Raw genomic sequence first — 21,482 nt, forward strand, 5'->3', positions numbered from 1 at the left:
TCCCCACTTCGGTGAGATTTCTAGTGAACTTATTTTTGTTTCGTTTTGTTCTTCCACAGCAAAATTTAAAAAACTTCTTGTTGATTCCTTTCTTCCTACTATTTTAATTGATTGTTGTTTATCATAATATTTATATAGTATTTTATAGTTTACAGTGTGTTCTTAAATATATTACCTCATTGAAACCTCATCAGGTGTGAAATTATGCATGTGACAGCAAGAGACATTCCAACCAGTGGTTGTGAAGGTGGTCTCAGGGATGATGCACTGGTGGTGGTCATGGGAGTGATAAGCCAGAGAAGGGCCTGCCCCTGTTTTTACTTAGCCTGGTAACTGATTCCTCTACCTTCCCAAAAGGAAAGTGTTTAGGTGACTCTCGGGGCTTTTCGCTTGCCACTATTATTTGGGGTAGACAGTGAGCAGAACAGGTTTATGGCAACAACAAAAAGAAACAATGGATTTTAAAAGTTAATTATTATCAAATCTTTTAAGGTAAAGAGCAGATGAATATAATTGCAAACAAAATGTTGGTATGTTTAACTATATACCAATACAAGATTTGATTGTCAGCCAACCAAATTAAAAGTCAAACCTCACAGTGGGCATTATATTCATAATGAACAGGACAGGGGGATGATAATTCTAAATATTTAAAGAGCTCATAGAAATAAATACATGGGGAAGAAATGTGCAAAAGCTATTCATACAACATATAGCATAAACAAACTAATAATTACGTGAACACCATCAGTTCCAGTGTAGAAGTACGAATCACAGGAACAGTTAGAACCATGGATTTACTTGCAAAGATTTCATTAAATGAAATTTAGTCTAGGACACTGTTGGCATAACAGAAGCACAAACATTGTCATATACCATTGTAAATTAATAATAAACTTGATACAGAAAGGTTTATGTTATTAGTTTATTTTATATCACAATAGTAGAATAGTGGTTTAAAAAATTAGCTTTTCCATATGACTAAATATCTCAGATATTTAAAAATACTATTTATAGGGAATTGGTAACAATTTGGAGAAAAGTACTTATCTTCAAATAGCAAATGAAATAAGTGAGATGCAAGAAGGTATTTTTACAGAATTATTTTGATCATGTTAAAAATTCACTGAAAAATGACCCACTAAAATGTTGACAGAACCTACAGTGGTAATAGGCATTACTTTTGGGTGTCAGGATTAAAGGTGGTTTTCATTCCCTTCCCCACCACTTTGTATACCTGTTTCTCTAGTTTTCTGCAGTGGGCATGTACTCCTTTTTAATTAAGGAGGAAAAAAAAACATTAAGCTTGTTTCATGATATAAAACAGGTCCATACAGTTCAAAAAATTTTTTTATGGTAGGTATTGATGATTCACTTCATCTTTTACCTGATTCTTTATGTTTTATTTTTGTAATTGTGGAATGTTTCAAACATGAAATACAGAAGCTTTGATAAATATGTATTTAGCAGTTAAAAGACAGATGTTAACATGCTTTCATATTTACTTTTAAAAAAAAGGAATTAAACATGCAGATAATATTAATGCATTTTTATCTTCTTCTTTCTTACATCTCAGAATTTGCCACCATTCTAAAGCTGTAATATATAATTTTTGTGCTTAAACTGTATGTTATATATCCGTTTTATGTTTTGAACTGTAAATAGATACTGTCATATCACGTGTAACTTTTTGCAGTTTACTTATTACATTTTTTTGAGATTTATCAACATTAATATTTGAAGTTCTAATTTGTTATTTTCACTTCTCTATTAATGCTTTGAATAAATATAAAAATTTATTCGTTCTCCTATTAGTAGCTATTTGTGTTCATTTTTTCCCCAAAAAAACTAAAAAGAAAAACCTAACCCCTTGAGTCTGCACACTTATGAATATCTCTTTATTCACATTTGGAAGAGTTCCTTTTATAGTCAGAAGTGGGATTGCTGGGTCATAAGTATGCATATTTTCAACCTTACCACAGTTGCTCAACTAGCTTCCAAAATAGTTGTACCAGTGTTATGTTTCCACTCAAAAGTATCTCCTTGCCAATCAGACTTGTTAATTTTTTGCAAATCTAATAAATATAGCATGGCGTCTCATTGAATTTTAATTTGCATTTCTTTGGTTGAGTATTTTTTCAGTATTTATATGTATTGTGTTTTCTCTATGCTATAGATTACCTAGGTTTCTTTAAGGTTTATGTTTTTTTTTACATTGTTTTTAAAAAATCCTTCCCTGTACAGTTATTTTAAAGGTATTATATTTTATTTTGCGAATTTTAAACTTGACATGCTTTATTCTCATCTGCCTCTGCAAAAATTTGGTCCTAATGCTGATTTTTTGGAGTCTATGTTTTTTTGACTACTGATTTTCCTTAATGATTATTGGACTCTTCAGATTGTTTTCCCTCTTGAGTTTTTTTTCTTGAGTCATTTTTGAGACTAAGAATTGTCCAGTTTATCAGTGTTTTCAAATTTATTACCATACATTTTTAAAAACAACCTCTGGTAATTTTAAAACCTCTATGTTTAATTTTTTTTCTTCTTTTGCATTTGTGAAATTATTTTATATGCAGTATTTTTTCCTTATGTCTTTTTTGTTAGTCTTTTCCTTACTAGTCTTTAGAGGTTTGCTTCTTAGTATTTTAAAAGAATGGGCTTCTAATATTGTTTAGCTTTTTGTTTCTTATTTTGTTATTTATTATCTCTTTGTTTCCTTCTTTTATTCTGTTCTGATTTTTTGAGACAAACACTTAGAACATTAATTTCCATTTTTTCATATATACAAATTAAAACCATAAATTTCTTCTAGCTACTGCCTTAGCTGCATCCCATAAGTTTTAAAATGTACTTATTTATGCACTTTCATAATACATCACACTATATAGAATTCAATTCTAAATATTTCATTAATTTCGGTTTTTATTTCTTCAACTCCCGAACTAGGTTAAATTATTTTGACTTAAAAATGCATTAGACCCTTTGTTGTTGTCTCTATGATGTTTAATTTTATTGTATTATTGTCAGATTATGTGGTCTGTACAAGATCAGTGTCATATTTCTTAAGATTCATTGTGCCTTACTAGAATATGTCCAATTTTTTCCTAAATATCCTATTTGTGATTGAAAAGATTCCAGATGCTATAGTTAATTATTAGCTGAAAGGGTTATAAACTGGTCTGTTACATCAAATTTGTTCACTGTGCCCAGATCTGTATTCTCATTAAAGTTTTATGTATTTGTCACTTCAGAAGTATATTGAACCCTCCCATTATAATTGGCATTTGTCAATTTCTGCTTAACACTTTTGTTAATTTTCTCATTGTGATTTTAATTTGCATTTTCCTAATAACTAATAATGTTGACTAGCTTTTCATGTGCTTGTTAGTTATTTGTATATCTTCTTTGGAGAATATCTATTCAAGTCCTTTGCTCATTTTTGAATTGGATTGCCTTTTGAGTTGTGAGTTCTTTATATATTTTGGATACTAGACTCTTATTAAATATATTATTGGCAAATATTTTCTCCCATTCTGTGGGTTGTCCACTTTCTTGATAGTGTCCTTTGATGCGCAAGTTTTTTTTTACTTTGATGAAGTCCAGTTTATCTGTTTTTCCTTTGGTTGCTTGTGTTTTTGGTGTCAGGTCTAAGAAACCATTGCTTAATCCAATGTCATGAAGAAAAGATCTGTGTTTTCTTCTGAGAGTTTTAGTTTAGCCCTTATTGTGGAGGTCATCAACCCATTTTTAGTTAATATGTTATTTATTTATTTAAGATTTTTAAGTTGAAGTATAGTTTATTTATAGTATTATGTTAGTTTCAGGTGTATAGCACAGTGATTTTTTTTAGTTAATATTTTTGTATGATGTGTATTAGGTGTCCAGTTTTATTCTTTGGACTGGATATCCAGTTGTCTGAGCAGCATTGTTGAAAAGGCTTCTTTCTTCATTGAATTATCTTGGCACTTGTGTCAAACATGAATTGACTGTAAACTTGAGGGGGTTTTTTCTGGACTCTAAATTCTATTTAATTGACGTACATACATGTCTGTCTTTATGCACAATCTTAATTACCTTGTAGTAAGTTTTGAAATTGGAAAATGTCTGCTGATTTTCTCTTGTAGGACTTTTATGGTTTCAGGTCTTCAATTTAGATCTTTAATCCATTTTGAGTTTATTTTCATATATGATATGAGGAAATGTCATAATTTCATCCTTTAATATGTAGCTGTCCCGTTTTCCCAGCACTACTTATTGAAGAGACTGTCTTTTCTCTATTGTATATTCTTGCCTGCTTTGTTGTAGACTAATTGACCAGTGTATGGGTTTATTTCTGGGCACTTTAGTCAGGTCCATTGATCTTACCTGTCTGTTTTTGTGCCAGTACCATGCTGTCCTGATTACTGTAGCCTTGTAGTATATGGCCTTCTAGATTCCTTTGGATATGTGGTAGTCTTTCATTGTTCCCTGTGAACATCTCATTCCAGTTTTTCCTTTAAGTTTTTTGGTTAACTTACTGTTCACTGCAGCTATTATTTATGCCTTAGACAACTTCAGTGTTAAACAATTGATTCAGATTATTTTTGAGAAACATCCTCAGCTAAAAAGCAATTCACAGTAAGTGAGGTCTGAATCAGGTCAAAGTAACACAGAATTGTGAGTGGGATCTTCCTGGAAACTACAAGAATTCAAAGAATGACAGTTCTGTAGAAAAGAGGCTTTAGAGGAGCTCCAGTCCCATTTTTGCCCCCTCTGGTGACTAACAGATTGCTGTACTCACAGTGATTGTAGGCCATTGGTTGCCAAGTCTACTGCAGAACTGGAAAGTGAGGGAGATTGGAGGAGGTCATGGTAAAATAAAAGTGAGATTTAGCTGTTTTCTTCAATAAACCCTTTTTACTAAAATGGTTGATTCTAACAATTTTTTGCCAGTGTTTTTGTTGTTTTTAATGGAAGAGTGGATTTTCAGAGGTCCTTATTTAACTCTCTATTTTTGCTGACATCACCTGGTTGTAGAATTTTACAGTCTAAACTGACAGCTGCTTTCCTTAGTAACCTTGAAGATGTTATTCCATGGTAATCTGAACTTTGTTCTTTTTTTTTTTTAACATTTTTTATTGATTTATAATCATTTTACAATGTTGTGTCAAATTTCAGTGTAGAGCACACCTTTGTTCTTATTTTTAAAGTTTGCTGTCAGTCTAAATAAGGTTTCCCCCCCACCCTTTTTTTTAACATCATTGCAGGAAAAAATTTCTCTTTTCCTTTGGTTTCTGCAGTTTTACTATAATTTGTCTGTTATGGATTTCTTTTTATTTATTTTTACTTCCCCATTCTCACTGTATCTTTTCAATCAAAGAAGATCACATCTTCTCTCAGGTTGCAGGGAGGTCCGCCCATCAGATGCTCCGTGCTCCTTGCTCGTTGCATCGCTGTGAGTATGATTGGGAGAGTGGTGTTAGCTGAAAATCATCTGCAGCTTTGGACTTGGCCGAGGGTGAGATTTGATACCCAGAGCCTCCAGGGGCCTTAGCTCACCACCCACTCCTCGGTGTGGGAAGGTGAAACCCAGGCCCTGACACACGCAAATTAAAAAAGAAAGAAAATCACATCTTCTTTTATTTTCTACAAAATGTATTCATTTTCTTCAGCACTGAAGTTCTCCCACTCTCATAGTCTTCTGCACCTTTTGTGTAACAGTCTTCCCTATTCTGTCCTGCATGTCTCTTAATCTCTTTCCTCTTTCCCTCCTCTTTTATTTTTATGTGACATTCTTTGTAGTTTCTTTTATTCTGTCTCCCATTTCATGAATTATCTCTTCAGTATTGTGTAATCTCTTGTGTTTCAACGTAGTGTGTTCATTTCAATGACTGCTTTTATGTAGGAGTTGTATTTGATTTTGTTTTTGTATACCTGGTCTCTTTTTAATACTATACTTTTCTTTCCATATGTTTTCTGTTCCTTTTCATGTCTTCATTATTTTAGTATCTCTTTCTTATTGTTCTGTTTTCTCTCTTAGGGTGTCACCTTTTCATTTATCAGCTTAATCTTGTTCATTTCCTTGTGTAGTTAATAATATTTGGTTTTGAATTCATTAAGATGTGAAAGTTGCCCCCCTTCCAAAATGAATTTATGTTTAGTTTGTGTTATTATCCAAGGTCTTTACTCATGATCACCCAGTTTTTATGTTAACTCTTTGCCTTCAGGCTCTCATACTTCCTAGGTATTTATATTATATTTGAATTTCACAAGAATGTGGGAAGGCTTGAATTTTTACACTTGCGTGAAACTCTTTTTTTAAAATAGCTCACCCAAGCCCCAGGGTAGATGGCAGACTTTGATGGCACAACCTCTCCTCAGTGAGCAGACCTTCTCTAGTTCCCTTCATACATTTGACATCCTTTTAGAGCCCCAGCTTACTGCAGGATCTCAGGTCCAGATCCTGCCTCTCATGGGCTCAAGACCATGTCTCTTTTCTCATGGGCATTAAAATGTCAGCCAAGTTAGTAACTTCCTGAGCTACTACTATGGATAATCTATATTTTTATGGGGTATGGAAACCTCCTTTTCTTTCTTTATTAACTGTAACTATTTAAAAAATCTTTTTGGCTTTATTTGTTATTTTCATGTATTTTACTATCTACAGTAACTTTGTCCACAAGGTTGCTAGAAATAGTTATGCTTGTGATTGACTTTATATCCCTGCAAGATTATAAGTATTTCTTGATTACTTTTAAGTTTGATTTATTAAAAACTTAGAAACAGTTGCTATTTATTGACTGTACCAGACATTGTATTGTGTTCTTCACATATGTAATATGTAATCTTTACAACTCTATGAGGTTGTGTTATTCCTTTTTAGTAGATGAGAAAATTAAAACTTAAGAGATTTTAAACAATTTGTCAGAGGTTACAAAAATGATAAGTAGTGGAGCTAGATTCACATTGGGATCTGTCAAACTCTAAACTTCACATCAGGCTTTATCTGTTGTTTTACCAGTCTAAATGAGAAAGCAATTGTGGAAAGACATAATCTGTTACACTTTGTTTATCAAAGTCGCCTGGTGCCCCAAATATGTAATTGTCCATTGATTTTTTTTCCCTCCTTTAAAGCAGTAGTTTTCTAGTCTTAGATCCTTCCAGGGTTAACTTTCCCGGTACTGTTGAGGTAGAAATCACAGTTTGCTATAGGTGTTGTTCCTTTCATGAGACTTGTAGGTATGATTGGAATAAGGAAGTGAGACTGTATTTCATCTGAAAAGAACCTTTGAATACCATAAATGACAAAAGAGTTTCACTTTTCAGTTAGCAGGAATTTCTAATATAGCTGTGTGAAAATAGAATTAATAGTTTTGAATAGGTAGCCATTTTTTTGGTCAGTTACTTACTCCTAAGAAATACTGTAGATAAGAGGGAATGGTGATTGTGAGAAACTCTGCCTGAGGAACATCAACCCAGAGGGGACTGGCTTGCCTTTTTGGAGGGTTTTAATGGCGCTTTTATGCTCTAACTGCGGAATTGAGTTAGTGACCTAATAGTCTACATCGCCTAAAATATTTACTATTTGGTTCATTTCAGCAAAAGTTTATTGACCCTTCTTACATAGTAAACCCCAATGAAAATTTTCCTTCATTTGTCCACAAAAAAATGGGGGAAGCTTTTCAAGCTTAGGCTCATAGATGATTGGTTCTTTCCAAGGTTAACACATAAGCTACACCATGGGCTCCTTTGCTAAGAGCAGATTCTGGCCATATGATGAGTCGTGTTAATTATGAAAGGCTGAGCTAAAGACTTTGTCCCTAGTTCTGTCAGTCTAATTGAAAACCCCAACCAAGTTGTCTTCTCTTAGTTTTTAATTTTACCCATTCAATTTAAATGTAAAGCACATTTAGCATCAAATGAAGTTCATTGTGACCTCAGGCAAAAGGAGGCAGCCACATGTGGGAGTGCTAGAAATAAACCTGGTGTCTGTCTGAGGGGAAGCAGTGTGTGTCTAACAAGAAAAAGGAACTTGTCTGTCCAGTGAGAGCTTTGCTGATGTTTTATACTCTGACCCCATGTTTAAAAAAATACGCAGGACTTTAATTCTTTTGAGTTCATTTTCAAACCAGTGTCTTTTTTTCACCAAACATTTTTTACTGTTTCTATAAATATACGTGCCCCAGTGTTCCTATTATGTTTGTTTTTCTTCCAGCCAGCTGTTCAGGTTAACCTGGGTCACGTAGCACACACTCTTTTTTAAGTTCAATCTCAAATCTTCAGGTACCTTCTATACGTACTATTTTAATTAGAATATTTTAGCACCTGCAAAAGTGCCATGTTAGCATGAATGAAAGTGTGTGTTTCTTATTTTCATTTTTCTCTGATGTGTCTCACAATGCTCTTTTGATATCTTCCATGCCAAATTAGAACATTTATAAGCTGTGACTTTTGATCATCAAATGTGCATCAGCCCTTTCTCTCAAGTCTCATAAGTTGTCTACATGTGAATCTATCTAGCCTTGATTTGACAGTCCCCTCACTCCCACCCCCCATAAATACAGGTGACATTTACTTTTGGAGAGTTGTCTTCATTGTGACTATATCTGAGTTGCACTGATGGGATTTACATCCCTTTTAAGAGAGCTACACAGCTGTTCTTTAACAACACTGGTGCTAGTAGAAGGATGAAGGAAGAAGATGGAAGCAATGCAAGCCTTAGGTAAAGGAGTTATACTTTCCTCCTTTTTAGGCAAGGGGCTAAGGTACCACTCAGACTTGGGTTGATGTGTCAGAGTCAAAGCCAGAGAAAACTTACAGGGTTGCCAACAGAGTGGGACTGTGAAGCATTTCACTTAATAATTTCGTTTTACAATTCTTGCTTTAATGGAAAGGTAACAAATTGCTCCTTGGATCAGAGAGTCTGAGGAAGGAGGATAAAGGATTACTAAGCTTTGTCATGGCCTTTATAAAGAATAAGAGTGCAAAGGGGGCCCATATAAGGTGGTCAGGGCTCCAAGAGTTTGTCCCCAACTTGACTTCTGTCAAACTGTCTCTATGACTAGGATGTTTTTTCCTTCCCATTGTCAGTATTCTGTCCTCAAGACACTGAATGCTTTCATCGTCTGCTTTTGAAGAGGAAGTTGTTGGACTTTTGCCTGGTTTGGCTGCAAGTTGGGTGAGAGGAGATGTAGGAAAGTGAGCCAAAGTGCACTTTAACCGGACACTGTTCACTTCACATGTGTTATGTCATGATAAGAATAGGGGTTCTGGTAGAAACTTTCATGCTCCATAGCTACCTTTCCTATTGAAGGGTAAACTTTAAAAAAGAGAAATGAATTAATAATGCAGATGTAAAGCAGTTTGTTGGTGTATCCAGCTGTCAGCATGTAGTTTGACAATTTTGCTTCCAACTGTATTTTGCTAGAACTAGGAAAGTGCTTAAACAGGCATAAAAGAATTGAATTGTTGGTTGGGAGGAATTTAGGAACTATTTAATGAAACTTTTCTCTTTCAACTGATTGTTATACACACCAACACACTCATACAATCCTGAACACACCGACACTCTCTCTCTCTCTCTCTGTCTCTCTCTCTCTCTCTCCCTCTCTCACTTTTTGTTTCTCTTTCTAAAGTCCTTTCGTGGCCTGTAGGGTTCTGCATGGTCTTTGCGACACTGACTGTCTCTTCTCCTTACCTGGCTTTTGTGTCCCCCTTGCCCTTTCCTCCATTCCTGGTGTCCCTCCTCCTCACAGAGTTCTTTCTTGACTCTTGACATGTTCTAGTGGCACTTCTTCCTCATTCATAGACGATCACCTGCACGTTGTGCATTTGTACTTTGTCCAGTCAGTGAGAGCAGGGACTGCTTTTTCGCTCATTTCTGTATCACCAGCAGCTAACACAATGCTTGGCACATAGGTGCACTCATATATGTATTGAATCCGTGAATTCCATTCACTGTATTTTCTATGGTCACTTGACTTTTATTTGAACTTTGTAAGGTATCTCATTCCATTTTGGAGTTGCTGTAATGACAATACAGTTTTTAGAAAACTGAAGAAAATGTTTACAACCAAAATGAGAAAAGGATAATATTAGTATATAAAGAACTCATATAAATCTCTAAGGAAAATGTTTAAAACTTTGATAAAAAGGCAAAGGATGTTATTAGCTAATTCATGAAAGAAATTCTTCTTAAGATGGCTAAAGAAAATCTGAGAACATTTTTATTTTCACTAGAGAGCATACAGATGCAAGTCAAAGCAAAATACTTACTATCAATATAGCAAAAATTATTTTGCACAAGCAGGAGCCTGAGAGACCTCTTATATAGTCAGTGATTCTACAGATGGCATTAGGTTAAAAAGATAGTTTTAGAGCCACTCAGATCTAGTTTTAAGTCTTGGATCATTCACTTAGTTAAATGTATGATTTTTTTTGCAAATTACTTTTATTTCTTATTTGTAAAATGGGGAACTTAGAGGAATTTTGTTATTAAATTTGTTTAATTCATTCGAAAATATTTATTGAATGCCTGCTTTGTGCCAGCATATTCTCAAGTACTGAGTAGACACCAGTGAACAAAATATCCCTGCCTGATGGAACTTAATCCTAATGGTGGAGATAGATGTAAAGAAACACATAAATAAAATGTATAGGATGTTAGACAGTGTTGAGGGCTACAGAGGAAAATAAAGAGGAAAGAGATGGCAGGTAGGGTGTCACAGTGTTGCTATTTTAAAAAGGATGACCTAGGAATTCCTCATTTAGACAGTGACATTTCAAAGAGGTAAGGGAGTAAGCCATGTAGATGTCTTAGGGAAGAGTGTTCCAGGTAGAGAAAATAACACAGATAAAGAAATGAGGGAGAATTGTGCCTGATATGTTTGAGGACTAGCAAGGGAGCCAGTGTAGTGAGAACAAAGTGAGCAAGGGGAAGATACTAGGAGAGGTGAAGGGGGCTAGATATATGACAAGCCTGTTGGCTTTCACTCTAAGGTGGAAAGCCATCGCAGAAATTTTGATCAGAGAGTGACGTAATACAGGTGTATTTAAAATGAATTGTTACTGTGATGTGGAAGCAGGGAAACTAATTAGGAAACATGAATAATTGAATAAGGTTGATGGTAACTTGGATTAGGGTGGTAGCAGAAGGAAGAGTGGAGGCAGGGAAGTACTTAGACTGTGTACATTCTCAAGATAGATAAATATTGGGCTTGAGAGGAAGAGTCAAAGATTACCTTAAGGTTGTGGGCTTGAACAACTGGGAGGATAGAGTTGCTGTTAACTAAGAGAATGTGTAAAGTGCTTAGCCTGCTGTGTGCCACCTACTAGGTGCTCCATAAAGAGTGGTTCCCTACTTCCAAATTTAGGGTGAACATGAAAAACTTTTATCTGATGTGCTTCTGTCCACCTGCATGACAAGTTAATATTTCACCAGAATGATTTGACAACAAATTATACATTTAGCTGGGATATTGGAGTTCTAGTGAATTACTCACCGTTGGCCAAGATAGTTACTCTCTAACAGAAGGTAGAACACGTATTTTTCCATATGACTGATACAATAATGGCAAGAGTATCAATAGTAATAAAACTTAAAAAAAAAAGTACTCTTAATGTTTCATTTTATAGATAACATACACATGACTTTCTATGCCCATTTTTTTTCTTTTCAGGATGTTGCCTTACGGCTGTTTAGCAACAGGAGACCGCTCCGGCCTCATTGAAGTTGTGAGCACCTCTGAAACAATCGCTGACATTCAGCTAAACAGTAGCAATGTGGCTGCTGCAGCAGCCTTCAACAAAGACGCCCTTCTGAACTGGCTTAAAGAGTACAATTCTGGGTTAGTGTATTCTGTTTGATTATCATTCTTCTGAACAAACAGCCAAACAAATGACTGTTCTCTCAGTTAGAATCATCAGTGTCCTAGAGGAAACATTAGTGTTATTTATTGCTTCATTTCAGATTAGATCAAAATGACAAATTGGCCTCCCTAAAGTCTTGCAGATGATTAGCATTGAATTCTGCTTCATCAAAATCAAATTTCAGAGCTGGGCAGTACAAAAAATCTAATAATTTTAAAAGTAACATAATGTACCTTTTTTAAGTGCATGAACTTTTGTCATTATGTGAATCTATGAACCTAAGTAAGTTTTCAGTAGATTTTTAGAGTAGAAATGAATGAGTGTGTAGACTGAGCTCTCCAAACTATAAAGTACAGCACTAGGAATTGTGTTATGTATGGTTATTGTGTTGGAAAACCCCTAACACATAGGAAATTAAGGAATTTCACAGTGAGGGGAAAATATTGCAAGTATTTTTGGCTAAAGACTTTGAAGTCAGACTTAAGTTTTTTCATCGGCAAAATCCAAGAACTTGTATGTGAGAATTAGTTTTCAAATTTTGATTTTCAGACCTTGTCCCTAAAGGGTCTGTATTACTCACTTCTGATTTAAGCCACTGACTTAAATGGTTGGAACTGCAATACTTAACTCTTAAATATGGAATTCTAGTTTTTGGTCAAAACCGACAAAAATGGTCCAAAGCCCAGCATCATCCAGCAAAGCTGATGTCCTCTCGTTACTGTGCACACGAACCTACCCCCGTCCCCACTGAAACATGACCCCCAGGACACAGCAGTTTGAATGGCTGACATCCAGGTATCTGATGTCTTTGAGCCAGCCTGCTGACTCCTCTCTGCCCTGCTCCTCTGGTGATCCTCCTCCCTCTGTTGGCTGATCCAGCATCTTCTGCTCATATGGTTTTGGCAGTTCTGTTTTGCAGTTCTCCTCACATTAAAAACGAAACAGAAGCATGGATTGGGTCTCATCCTATACATATGGAAGCCGAAAACCTTTCCTCTATTTTTTTCTCTTGTTCAGGGATGACCTGGACCGAGCCATTGAGGAGTTTACCCTGTCCTGTGCCGGCTACTGTGTAGCTTCTTATGTCCTTGGGATTGGTGACAGACATAGTGATAACATCATGGTCAAAAAAACCGGCCAGGTAAGCTACTTTCCAGAGCCTGCCAAGGACCTTGTGATGCTGTTACCTACATGCAGCACAATCTCTTCTGGAACCCAGTCAGAGTCTTTATGATTCTCAGAGTTATGTCTTTGCCTTTTATTTCCCACCCATTGTTTCATATACCATTTGCTTCATATATTGGTTTGTTCATTTACAGTTAGGTGATAAGCATTTATTTAAGTGTTTAAAAAATTATTGTGGTCATTTAAAAGTGACCTGTTCCTTCAATATAAGAAACTACATTTGGGACACATATGTACCTAAGAGTAGACAAAACAGATAATGTACAGAATATATTAACTTTAAAGAAGATAACCAGAGGTAAAAAAAATAGAAAGTTAAGACAGACCCTACTTGAGCCATTTTCTCTTTTAGAATATCAAATTTAATCATATATGGGAGTAGAGAGAAATGGAATATCAGTAATATCATTTTGGTACTATCAACCTGGGGGACTAGACCAGATTATTTAATATAAAGAAGCTCTTAGTTTTGAAATGAAAATTTTCTTATTCTTCAGAGTGACTTTTGTTTGTAAATTCTTTTATAGTAAGCAAAGAGATGATATAATTTGGGATAATTTTTCAGTTTAGCCACCCTTGGAATTCCCTGACACTAGAGGCATTCCAGAATAAGAGTCTCTAGGTCATTATGTGAACTCTGGCTCTGGGGGTGGGGCCCAGAGTTTTATACCTCCTCGGAGATCTGGGCAGTTCGGACTTGGGCTTTGAGAGTTAAACCTTGTGTTCACACTTAAAAGGATGCCCTCAGTCTTCTGGTTAATCAGGTTGAAACATAGGTTTTTCTCCATTTTTTCCTGACGCCCTTCTAAAATGATATTGAGGAATAAGAAATATGTAAATCCAAGTCAAAGATAATAGGAAAAGGGGCCTCAGTGGTGAAAGATATTGACAGATTTTGGGATGAGAGAAAACAAAGTGGGAAAGTGGCAATGACTTAGAGGAGCTGAGAGAATGGCTTCTTGTAGAAGGGTGTGTCAGCCAGAGAAGAGCTCTGAAATCAGAGGCATGAGGTGCTGCTAAAGGTAGGGAAAGGGGAAGAGGCTGAAAACAGGGTTGATTGGCAGTTAATATATGGAGGAATTAGATGCTCATGTCTCCTTCCCAACTCCAAGAAGGGGATAAAAGATTTATTCTCTGAAGAAACCAATTCTTCTGACTCATGGACAAGCATCTTCTACAGAAGCTAAGGGTAAGGTCCATGTTAAAAACAGGGATGAAGTGAAGGTTGGCATGCCAAATGGCATGGTTCCCAACAACTTCTGCTTGCTTTGCTACAGAAACACTAGCGACCAAGTGTAAATCCCCACTCTTACAGGATACTAGATGGTTTTTCTCAAGAGAATCTGATTGGAATCCTTTTCCAGTGAAAAGACTTACAGATTCTGACAGTCACGCTGCAAGGAAGCCCACTGATCAACAATACTACCCATGCCCACAGAATTTTCATTCATCTTTTTAGTGACTTATTCTTAAATATGAATGGTCAGCCAAGGATTATTAGACATTTGAGGGAAGCCTCAATGTCTGAAAGACAGAGACTAAAAGAATCCAAAAGGCCACATTTGAGACTCTTGGTCACAAAGGTATCATCTAATGTCTGATTCGATAATCCTTTTCAAGAAATAAATATAGATGATGACCAAAAAAAAAAGAAGAAGCCAAAAGGGTAAAAAAAAGAATTCTGGGAAAACAGAATAACTGCAGTAAACAGAGAATGATTGAAAAATAAAAACAAACAAACAAAAAAACATTGCATCTATGAAGTAATATTCTATTTTTAAAAATCAGAAAATAGAATTCTTGGAAATTAAGAATAGAAACAAATTTAAAAATTAAAATAGAAGTAGTGTAAATTAAAGATCAACTAACATTTCTTGAATTGTTAACTTGTGGAAAGCACTGTTCTATATAAGTTCTTGATATATGTTAACTCCTTCAATCCTATGACAACTGTACAGAGTAAGTAGTAACATTATTTCCATTTACTGGTGAAAAAAAATTGACACAACAGAAAGTGGACATACCAGGATTTAAATCCTGGCAGTTTGCCCAGATTCTGTTTTTTTGGCACCATGCTATATATTGCCCTTTAATATCCCCAAAAGATCCAAAATATCTAATAAATAGAAGAAAGAGGATCCAGAAATGATAGAGAATCAGTCCAGGGAGGTTCATCATCTGCCCTAATAAAAGTTACAGAAGGAGGTAGCACATAAGACTCAAGGAGGGAACTTATCAAGCAGGTAATACAGAGACATTGTCCAAAGCTGATATTCATGAATATTCAGTCCAGAGAGCTCAGAAGTTCCCTTACAGTGGATGAAAAGACCCTCACTCAGGCCCTTCACCATGAGATTTTAGTGTATCAGGCATAAGCTGAATGTCTTAAAACCTGCCCAGAGACGTCGCAGGCCACATACTCAGGGTTCAGGAGCCAGAAAGACTTGGCTTCTCAGTAGCAGTGTTGGAAACTGTAAGACAATGGAAATTAGGGTTCATAATTTGAGAGAAAATGATTTCTAACCTAGAATTCTATAACCAAACTTTCAGTCAAGTATGAAGGTAGAATAAAGACATTTTCAAATATAACAAGGTTTCAAAAACTGTATCTTCTCTGAATCTTTTTTCAGGAGGAGGCCAGAATAAGGGCATCCATCAAAATAAGGGTCTGAACTGGTAGTTCCCAGTGGGGTGGTTTTGCCCTCAGGGGACATTTGTCAATGCCTGAAGACATTTCTGGTTGTTGTGACTGGCGTGGGGGTGGTGACTGGGGTGGGGGTGGGTATTCTACTGTGGGTAGAGGCTAGGAATGCTGCTGAACTTCTTATAGTGTGTAAGCTAGAACCTCACAACAAAGTAGTTTTGGGCCCAAAATGTCAGTAGTGCCAGTATTGAGAAAGCCTGGTCTAAACTAAAAGAGAATGTGACGTGGGGCTTGAGAAACGGGGACTCCCGATGGAAGAAGGGCGAAGGTTGAGCCCAGGATGATGGTTCTGTGGCAGGCCTACAGAACAGCCAGCCCAGACAGGCACTTACAGGTTACCTGACCGTGGGAAAACTGTTTTAAAATGATTTTAAGATTTCTAAGATTTTGGGAAGAATTAATGATCAGATCATAGAACACTAAGAAAAAAAATTTTTTTGTCAGGGAAAAAGATAAGCAAAAAAGGAAATGTAGTCATACTATATACCACTACCACATTGCTTGGCTTTAAAATGTATTCACATAGTGTGAACAGTATGTACACTGAATATTGATTTTACCAGAAATTATGTTATAATGTGCTGTATTGTGTTGCATTACCTCAGTACAAGAGTACTAAATACTTACCTTCCATAATAATCCAAAATTAGGAAGTAATAAGTAAGTATAAACATACTGTTTAGAAAAATGGTGGCAATTATCAGGAAAAACACATGAAAGAGTGGGGAGAAGTTACCTGTAAATGGTAGCACTTAAGGTGGTGAAGGAACTGGTGGGGCAAGGATGTACTCTTTTTATTTTGTTTCTATGTGTAGAACTGTCTGACTTTTTAAAATCAGACATGTTTATTATTTGGATGTATTTTTCTTTTTAAAAATTCGTCTTTCCCATTGGGATATGCAGTTTAATATCAGGATTATTACTGTGTATAAAAACTTACGAACGTCAGAAACAGTCTTTTCCAAGTGACCCAGTAGGTTTTGAAAGAGAGGAGGGCTCACGTGACATTGGATGTAGTGCTTTGGGGTCTAGGACTGCTTGAGGCCTTGCCTTTCTGTTTGGAACCCATCAGAAAAAAAAAAGAAAAGAAAAGAAATTAAATCTCATTTGTTTTCCAGCTCTTCCACATTGACTTTGGACATATTCTTGGAAATTTCAAGTCTAAATTTGGCATTAAAAGGGAGCGAGTGCCTTTTATTCTTACCTATGACTTCATTCATGTGATTCAGCAAGGAAAAACAGGAAACACAGAAAAGTTTGGCCGGTAAGTATTGCCCTGGTGTCAAGGGTAAACACATGTAATGTTTTCATATTTGACCAGCTAGACTAGCATTTCTTAGCTGAAAAGTATATTTAGATTAGAGAGATACTCAGTCTGCTAACAGGAGGCTTTTGGGGAATTTGCCTGTCAGATCCATGTTCTGGTTCAGACAAGAGAAACAAAATGCTAGAAACTTGTAAATTACCATGTTGTATTCCAATAGTATACTGTCTTTTACCTGTCTTAGAAAATTCTCTTGAAACTGTTAAGACATTTGTTAGTGAGATGCTGAGAGGGATAGGCATTTTACTGTCATTCTATGTGAAGTATAGTAGGAGAACCAGGGCTCAGGACAGACCTTGTCGTCTCTGATCTATTCCTTGCTGTTTGTATGTCTCCAAGCACATTATTTGTCTTTTGGTCTTTGTTTCTTTATTTAAAATAGGGACAAAAATGATTAAATTTCAAGGCTATTTTGATCATTAAAGATACGTTATATGATGTGACCAACTCATATCATATCTTACCACTGATTGCTAATATGATTTCCAGTTCTGCCTGGGTTTCTGAGACTATATCTCTGGGTCCATTTTTCTCTTTAGCAAAATTAGGAACATAGGATTGGGAAGTCCTCTTGAATGACCATCTTGAAGAGGAGAGTGGGGGAAGACAAGAGGACAAGAAGGTGCAGTGCAAAAGCACGGATACTGATTTGGGGTCTATTAAAGAAATTAAGTCTCTGGAGTCAAACCACAAATCTAGAATCTAGAAATATGTTTAGAAATCCTCATGGATTTATAATTACCAGTTGTTTTATAATTAATTTTTGTCTCATTGAATTAAAAAGCCTACATTGTGTTACATTACCTTTTATCATAGAATTTCTATTTAGCTTTGTTTTTGAAAAGATACATGTGATTTTAGAGGGCTTCATGTATTTAATTTTAGTCCTGGGACAACTTTGAAAGAAGTGAAAATCAAAAAAGAACCTTTGGTTCAATGCAAAGTCTAGTTATGTCTCTTGTTTTCCTTTATTAAAATTTGCTGTCTCCCTTCTAATGTCCTACTCTTGTGATTGCTGCGTCAACTAAAGGTTCCGCCAGTGTTGTGAGGATGCATATCTGATTTTACGACGGCATGGGAATCTCTTCATCACTCTCTTTGCACTGATGTTGACTGCAGGGCTTCCTGAGCTCACATCAGTCAAGGATATACAGTATCTTAAGGTATAAATGGTTTTTCTTTCAGTGTTGGACTTTGTGGGCATAGAGCTCAGCTATACCTTTCAAATGTTCAAAGGGAATGGAACAAAGTAATTTCCTATGAGATGATTCTTACCCAGTAGTGGTGGTGGCAGGCGGCTGAGTAGTTGTCTTGCAGTAATCATAAATTCATTTTGTCTTTAAAAATTCTTTGGCAGGGGTCATGTTATCACCATACCTTGGTATTCATTCTGCCTCCTGCAAATGGTGTTTAAACAAGAACATGGGGTACACTGCTTGATGGTGGCTGGGGAGACATGGCCAACCCAGCCTCCTACAGACTTTGAGATTTGCACATCACTGCAGAGAATGTATAAAATCAGATTTTTTTTCCCTTCATTTTCAGGACTCTCTTGCCTTAGGGAAGAGTGAAGAAGAAGCACTCAAGCAATTTAAGCAAAAATTTGATGAGGCACTCAGGGAAAGCTGGACTACTAAAGTGAACTGGATGGCCCACACAGTTCGGAAAGACTACAGATCTTAACGATCAGCCTTTGCTCCTAATGTATTTGTTGGTTTCGTTTAGTTTTCATTTTGCACTTGCACTAAATTGAACATGACCCTGCCAGAGATGTTATAAAGGGAATGAAATCCTGGAACCCAGAGTTAAATTAAGAACAAGGCAGCCCACAAAATCTAATCTGAACAATCCCTGATGACCACCCTCTGCTTTTTGAATGCTTCCAAGACTCATCATGAAAACTGTCAACATTATGGATAATCATTTCCTGCTGACTTTGCACGCCAAGGAATGCTACTAGAGATTGTTTTTTGTCTTTCTTTCTTTTTCTTCTTCTTCTTTTATTCTTCTTCTTCTTTTTTTAAGTATTTGGTACTTTTCCAGAAAGGTGTAAATACTTCTTTTTCATATTGTGACCAAGTGTTATCACTCAGCCAGCTTATTCATGCCTGGGGAGTGGTAGCTGTCCTTACTTCCCCAGTGAGGCATAAAAGAAAGCTATCTATCTGTCTTCCCTTTTTAAATTGTGTAAACTTCAAATTATAATATAATTTGAAATTATGATTATTTTTCAAAAGAAATCTTTTAAACCTGTGGAAACATTAATTCTTTTGTTGATATTTATCTACCGTGATAGCACCATCCCAGGCAGACTTGCTGAAAAATCTACTGGTGAGGCAAATCTAATATATATGCTGCATATATATTTATAAAATTTCTAGTGGGAGTTCTATATAAAAAGATGTTGTTTTGGTTTTCTTCAGCCTGTGTTTTAAAGTTTTACAAATCAGAGCTTTTTCCTGAGTTAGTTTTTAGTTGACTCTATGATCCAGTTCTTCCAGCTGCTTCTGTAATGAGGCACATATTAATACAGTTTTTACATGGTGTCTGTGAAAGAGTTCACTTCATAGAGCATAATACTTGAGCAAATGTATCCAAGACAGAAAGCAGATGAAAAGGAAACTATTTATGGAATAAACTCCAGACCTAAAATTCAGTATTTTAGTAAAATGCCAGCTGTTCTTACTGTATTTATTAAAACTTGTAATAATGTGATTTTTCAAGGATATTAGTTCAAATTGAATGTTTCATGCCACATGGAATTCTTTAATTTATTTGTTGAGGTACCATATATTTAGGGTGCTAGTTGGCAGATAATGTTAATATGTGCAATAGGAACTACTGGTTTGAATGTGTAAATGGAGGCTCTTTCTGAGTACTGGCAACACCCAGCAAAACTACTGTTTATTCTCCAAAGCCTATTGGGAGTTCTCAATCCTCTGTGACATGGGAAAGAGTATTTGCCCTGCGACTGGGTTTTCTATAGGAATTTTATTAAAGATTGTTTAATTTTGTTGTCCTCCTTAATGTTCTCAGTCAAATAAATGGATGAGCTGGTTTTGGCTGCTCTTGGGATATGTGGGCCTCTTATTTATGGGCAGCATAGGCCTTTGGACCCTGGCACTGGGACTCGAAGAAATGGCCAGGTCAATAGACAGACCAACTTCCAGAATAGGCTGAAGCTCACAATCTCTCCCGTGACTTCTCTCCTTGCTTCCCAGCCCCATTAGGCAGTATGGGAGGCCTCTTGGACATTATTGGGAGCCTGTGGCAAGAGGGTACCTTCACCAAATTTCCGTACCTCTGGGAGGTATCTTGAGGTCTGGAAGAATGTCCCTTCAGTTACTTGGTACCCAAGGCCAGATTGTAGGCACTTTGTAGCTCCTTTCCATTGGGCAGATGCTCAGAGCACAATTTCTTGGAAATCACTCAGCTGATGATGGGAGTTAAGCTCTGAACTGACCATTCCCCGGGCTGCTCTAGACTCAGTGAGAGTTCCAGGAATAAGACTGTAAAAAGACAGTTTTGTTTAGGGATCTTTGTCCAATAGCCATCCACCATGACACACACAAGGTCATGGATCAGGTGTGTGAAAGAGTGATGAGCATTATCAGGCAGAAGTGGGCACCACTGTTTCCAGAGGGGTCTCCTCAGCCCATAGAGGGCCTTGGTAAATATATGCCAAATCAGTGAATGCCAGTGTCTTCAAGAGCGAGAACGGGAAATGAACCTCCCCAGGCAGTGTTGGACTTGAGGCCAGCATGCCTCTTGACCACCCTGCCCTCTGCTGGAGGCCCTCAGGAGCTGCTGAGCACTCCTAGCAGGTGCACCCTGCACACTTGCTGAATTGCATGTCTCTGGTTCTCAGGGGCTCTGGCTGAGCCAGAGAGGTGGAGGTGGAAGGCAGAGTATAGCCAACCTCCAGGGTGGGTTAGGGGTCTAGGCTGCAGGAACAGCTCCTTGTGTGGGGGATGGTCACCCAATGCCTTGGCACCCTGTCTTTTGTTCCTTACCCAAGTTTCCCCCAAACAGGATTTTGGAAACCCTGTACATTTCCATACTTGAGTCTGTGTCTACCCAGCTCTGAGAAGACAAAGGTTGACTTTGTTGAACAAGTAATTCCTAAGTATTCTCTTCATGTCTATAGGCAGACCCTGGGCTGCAGAGGCCAGTATTTGCCATCCAGCTTTGCCTCTGTGACCTTAATTCTCAGTGTCTGAACTTCCATGTTTGTAAGATGGAATTGGTAATAACATTCCGACTCTCCTGTAGGATGGGGAGAGGCTAGTTTAAGACCGTGCCTGTGGGAACATGTGCTGAGTCCCAACTCAGAGGCAATCTCAATTTTTTTCCTGCTTTCCCCTCTCTCCCAAAGGCCTAGAAGGGAGGAACTTCAGGAAGGGAAGCCCCTTCCAGAGATCT

General features: G+C 36.7%; 1 protein-coding gene and 1 non-coding gene across 4 annotated transcripts in view; both read left to right on the plus strand.

The window, feature by feature from the left end:
• PIK3CB (phosphatidylinositol-4,5-bisphosphate 3-kinase catalytic subunit beta) overlaps window positions 1-20,135 on the plus strand; it is a 149,484-nt gene extending 129,349 nt beyond the window's left edge. For 2 of the 3 annotated variants that reach the window (XM_032487583.1, XM_032487592.1), the window contains exons 20-24: window positions 11,658-11,825; window positions 12,865-12,988; window positions 16,855-17,000; window positions 18,091-18,223; window positions 18,606-18,743. In XM_032487583.1, the coding sequence (XP_032343474.1) occupies window positions 11,658-11,825; window positions 12,865-12,988; window positions 16,855-17,000; window positions 18,091-18,223; window positions 18,606-18,743 (709 nt within the window). Of the gene's footprint in view, window positions 1-11,657; window positions 11,826-12,864; window positions 12,989-16,854; window positions 17,001-18,090; window positions 18,224-18,605 lie in introns of all 3 variants that reach the window. The other variant, XM_006177472.3, reaches the window with a different exon arrangement.
• Window positions 5,458-5,584, plus strand: LOC116666662. Its single transcript, XR_004323582.1, has one exon. It is a non-coding gene; the product is annotated as a small nucleolar RNA ACA64 (small nucleolar RNA).
• Window positions 20,136-21,482: the final 1,347 nt, after the last annotated feature.

The sequence above is a fragment of the Camelus ferus genome, chromosome 1, assembly GCF_009834535.1.
Source record: "Camelus ferus isolate YT-003-E chromosome 1, BCGSAC_Cfer_1.0, whole genome shotgun sequence".
NCBI lineage: Eukaryota > Metazoa > Chordata > Mammalia > Artiodactyla > Camelidae > Camelus > Camelus ferus.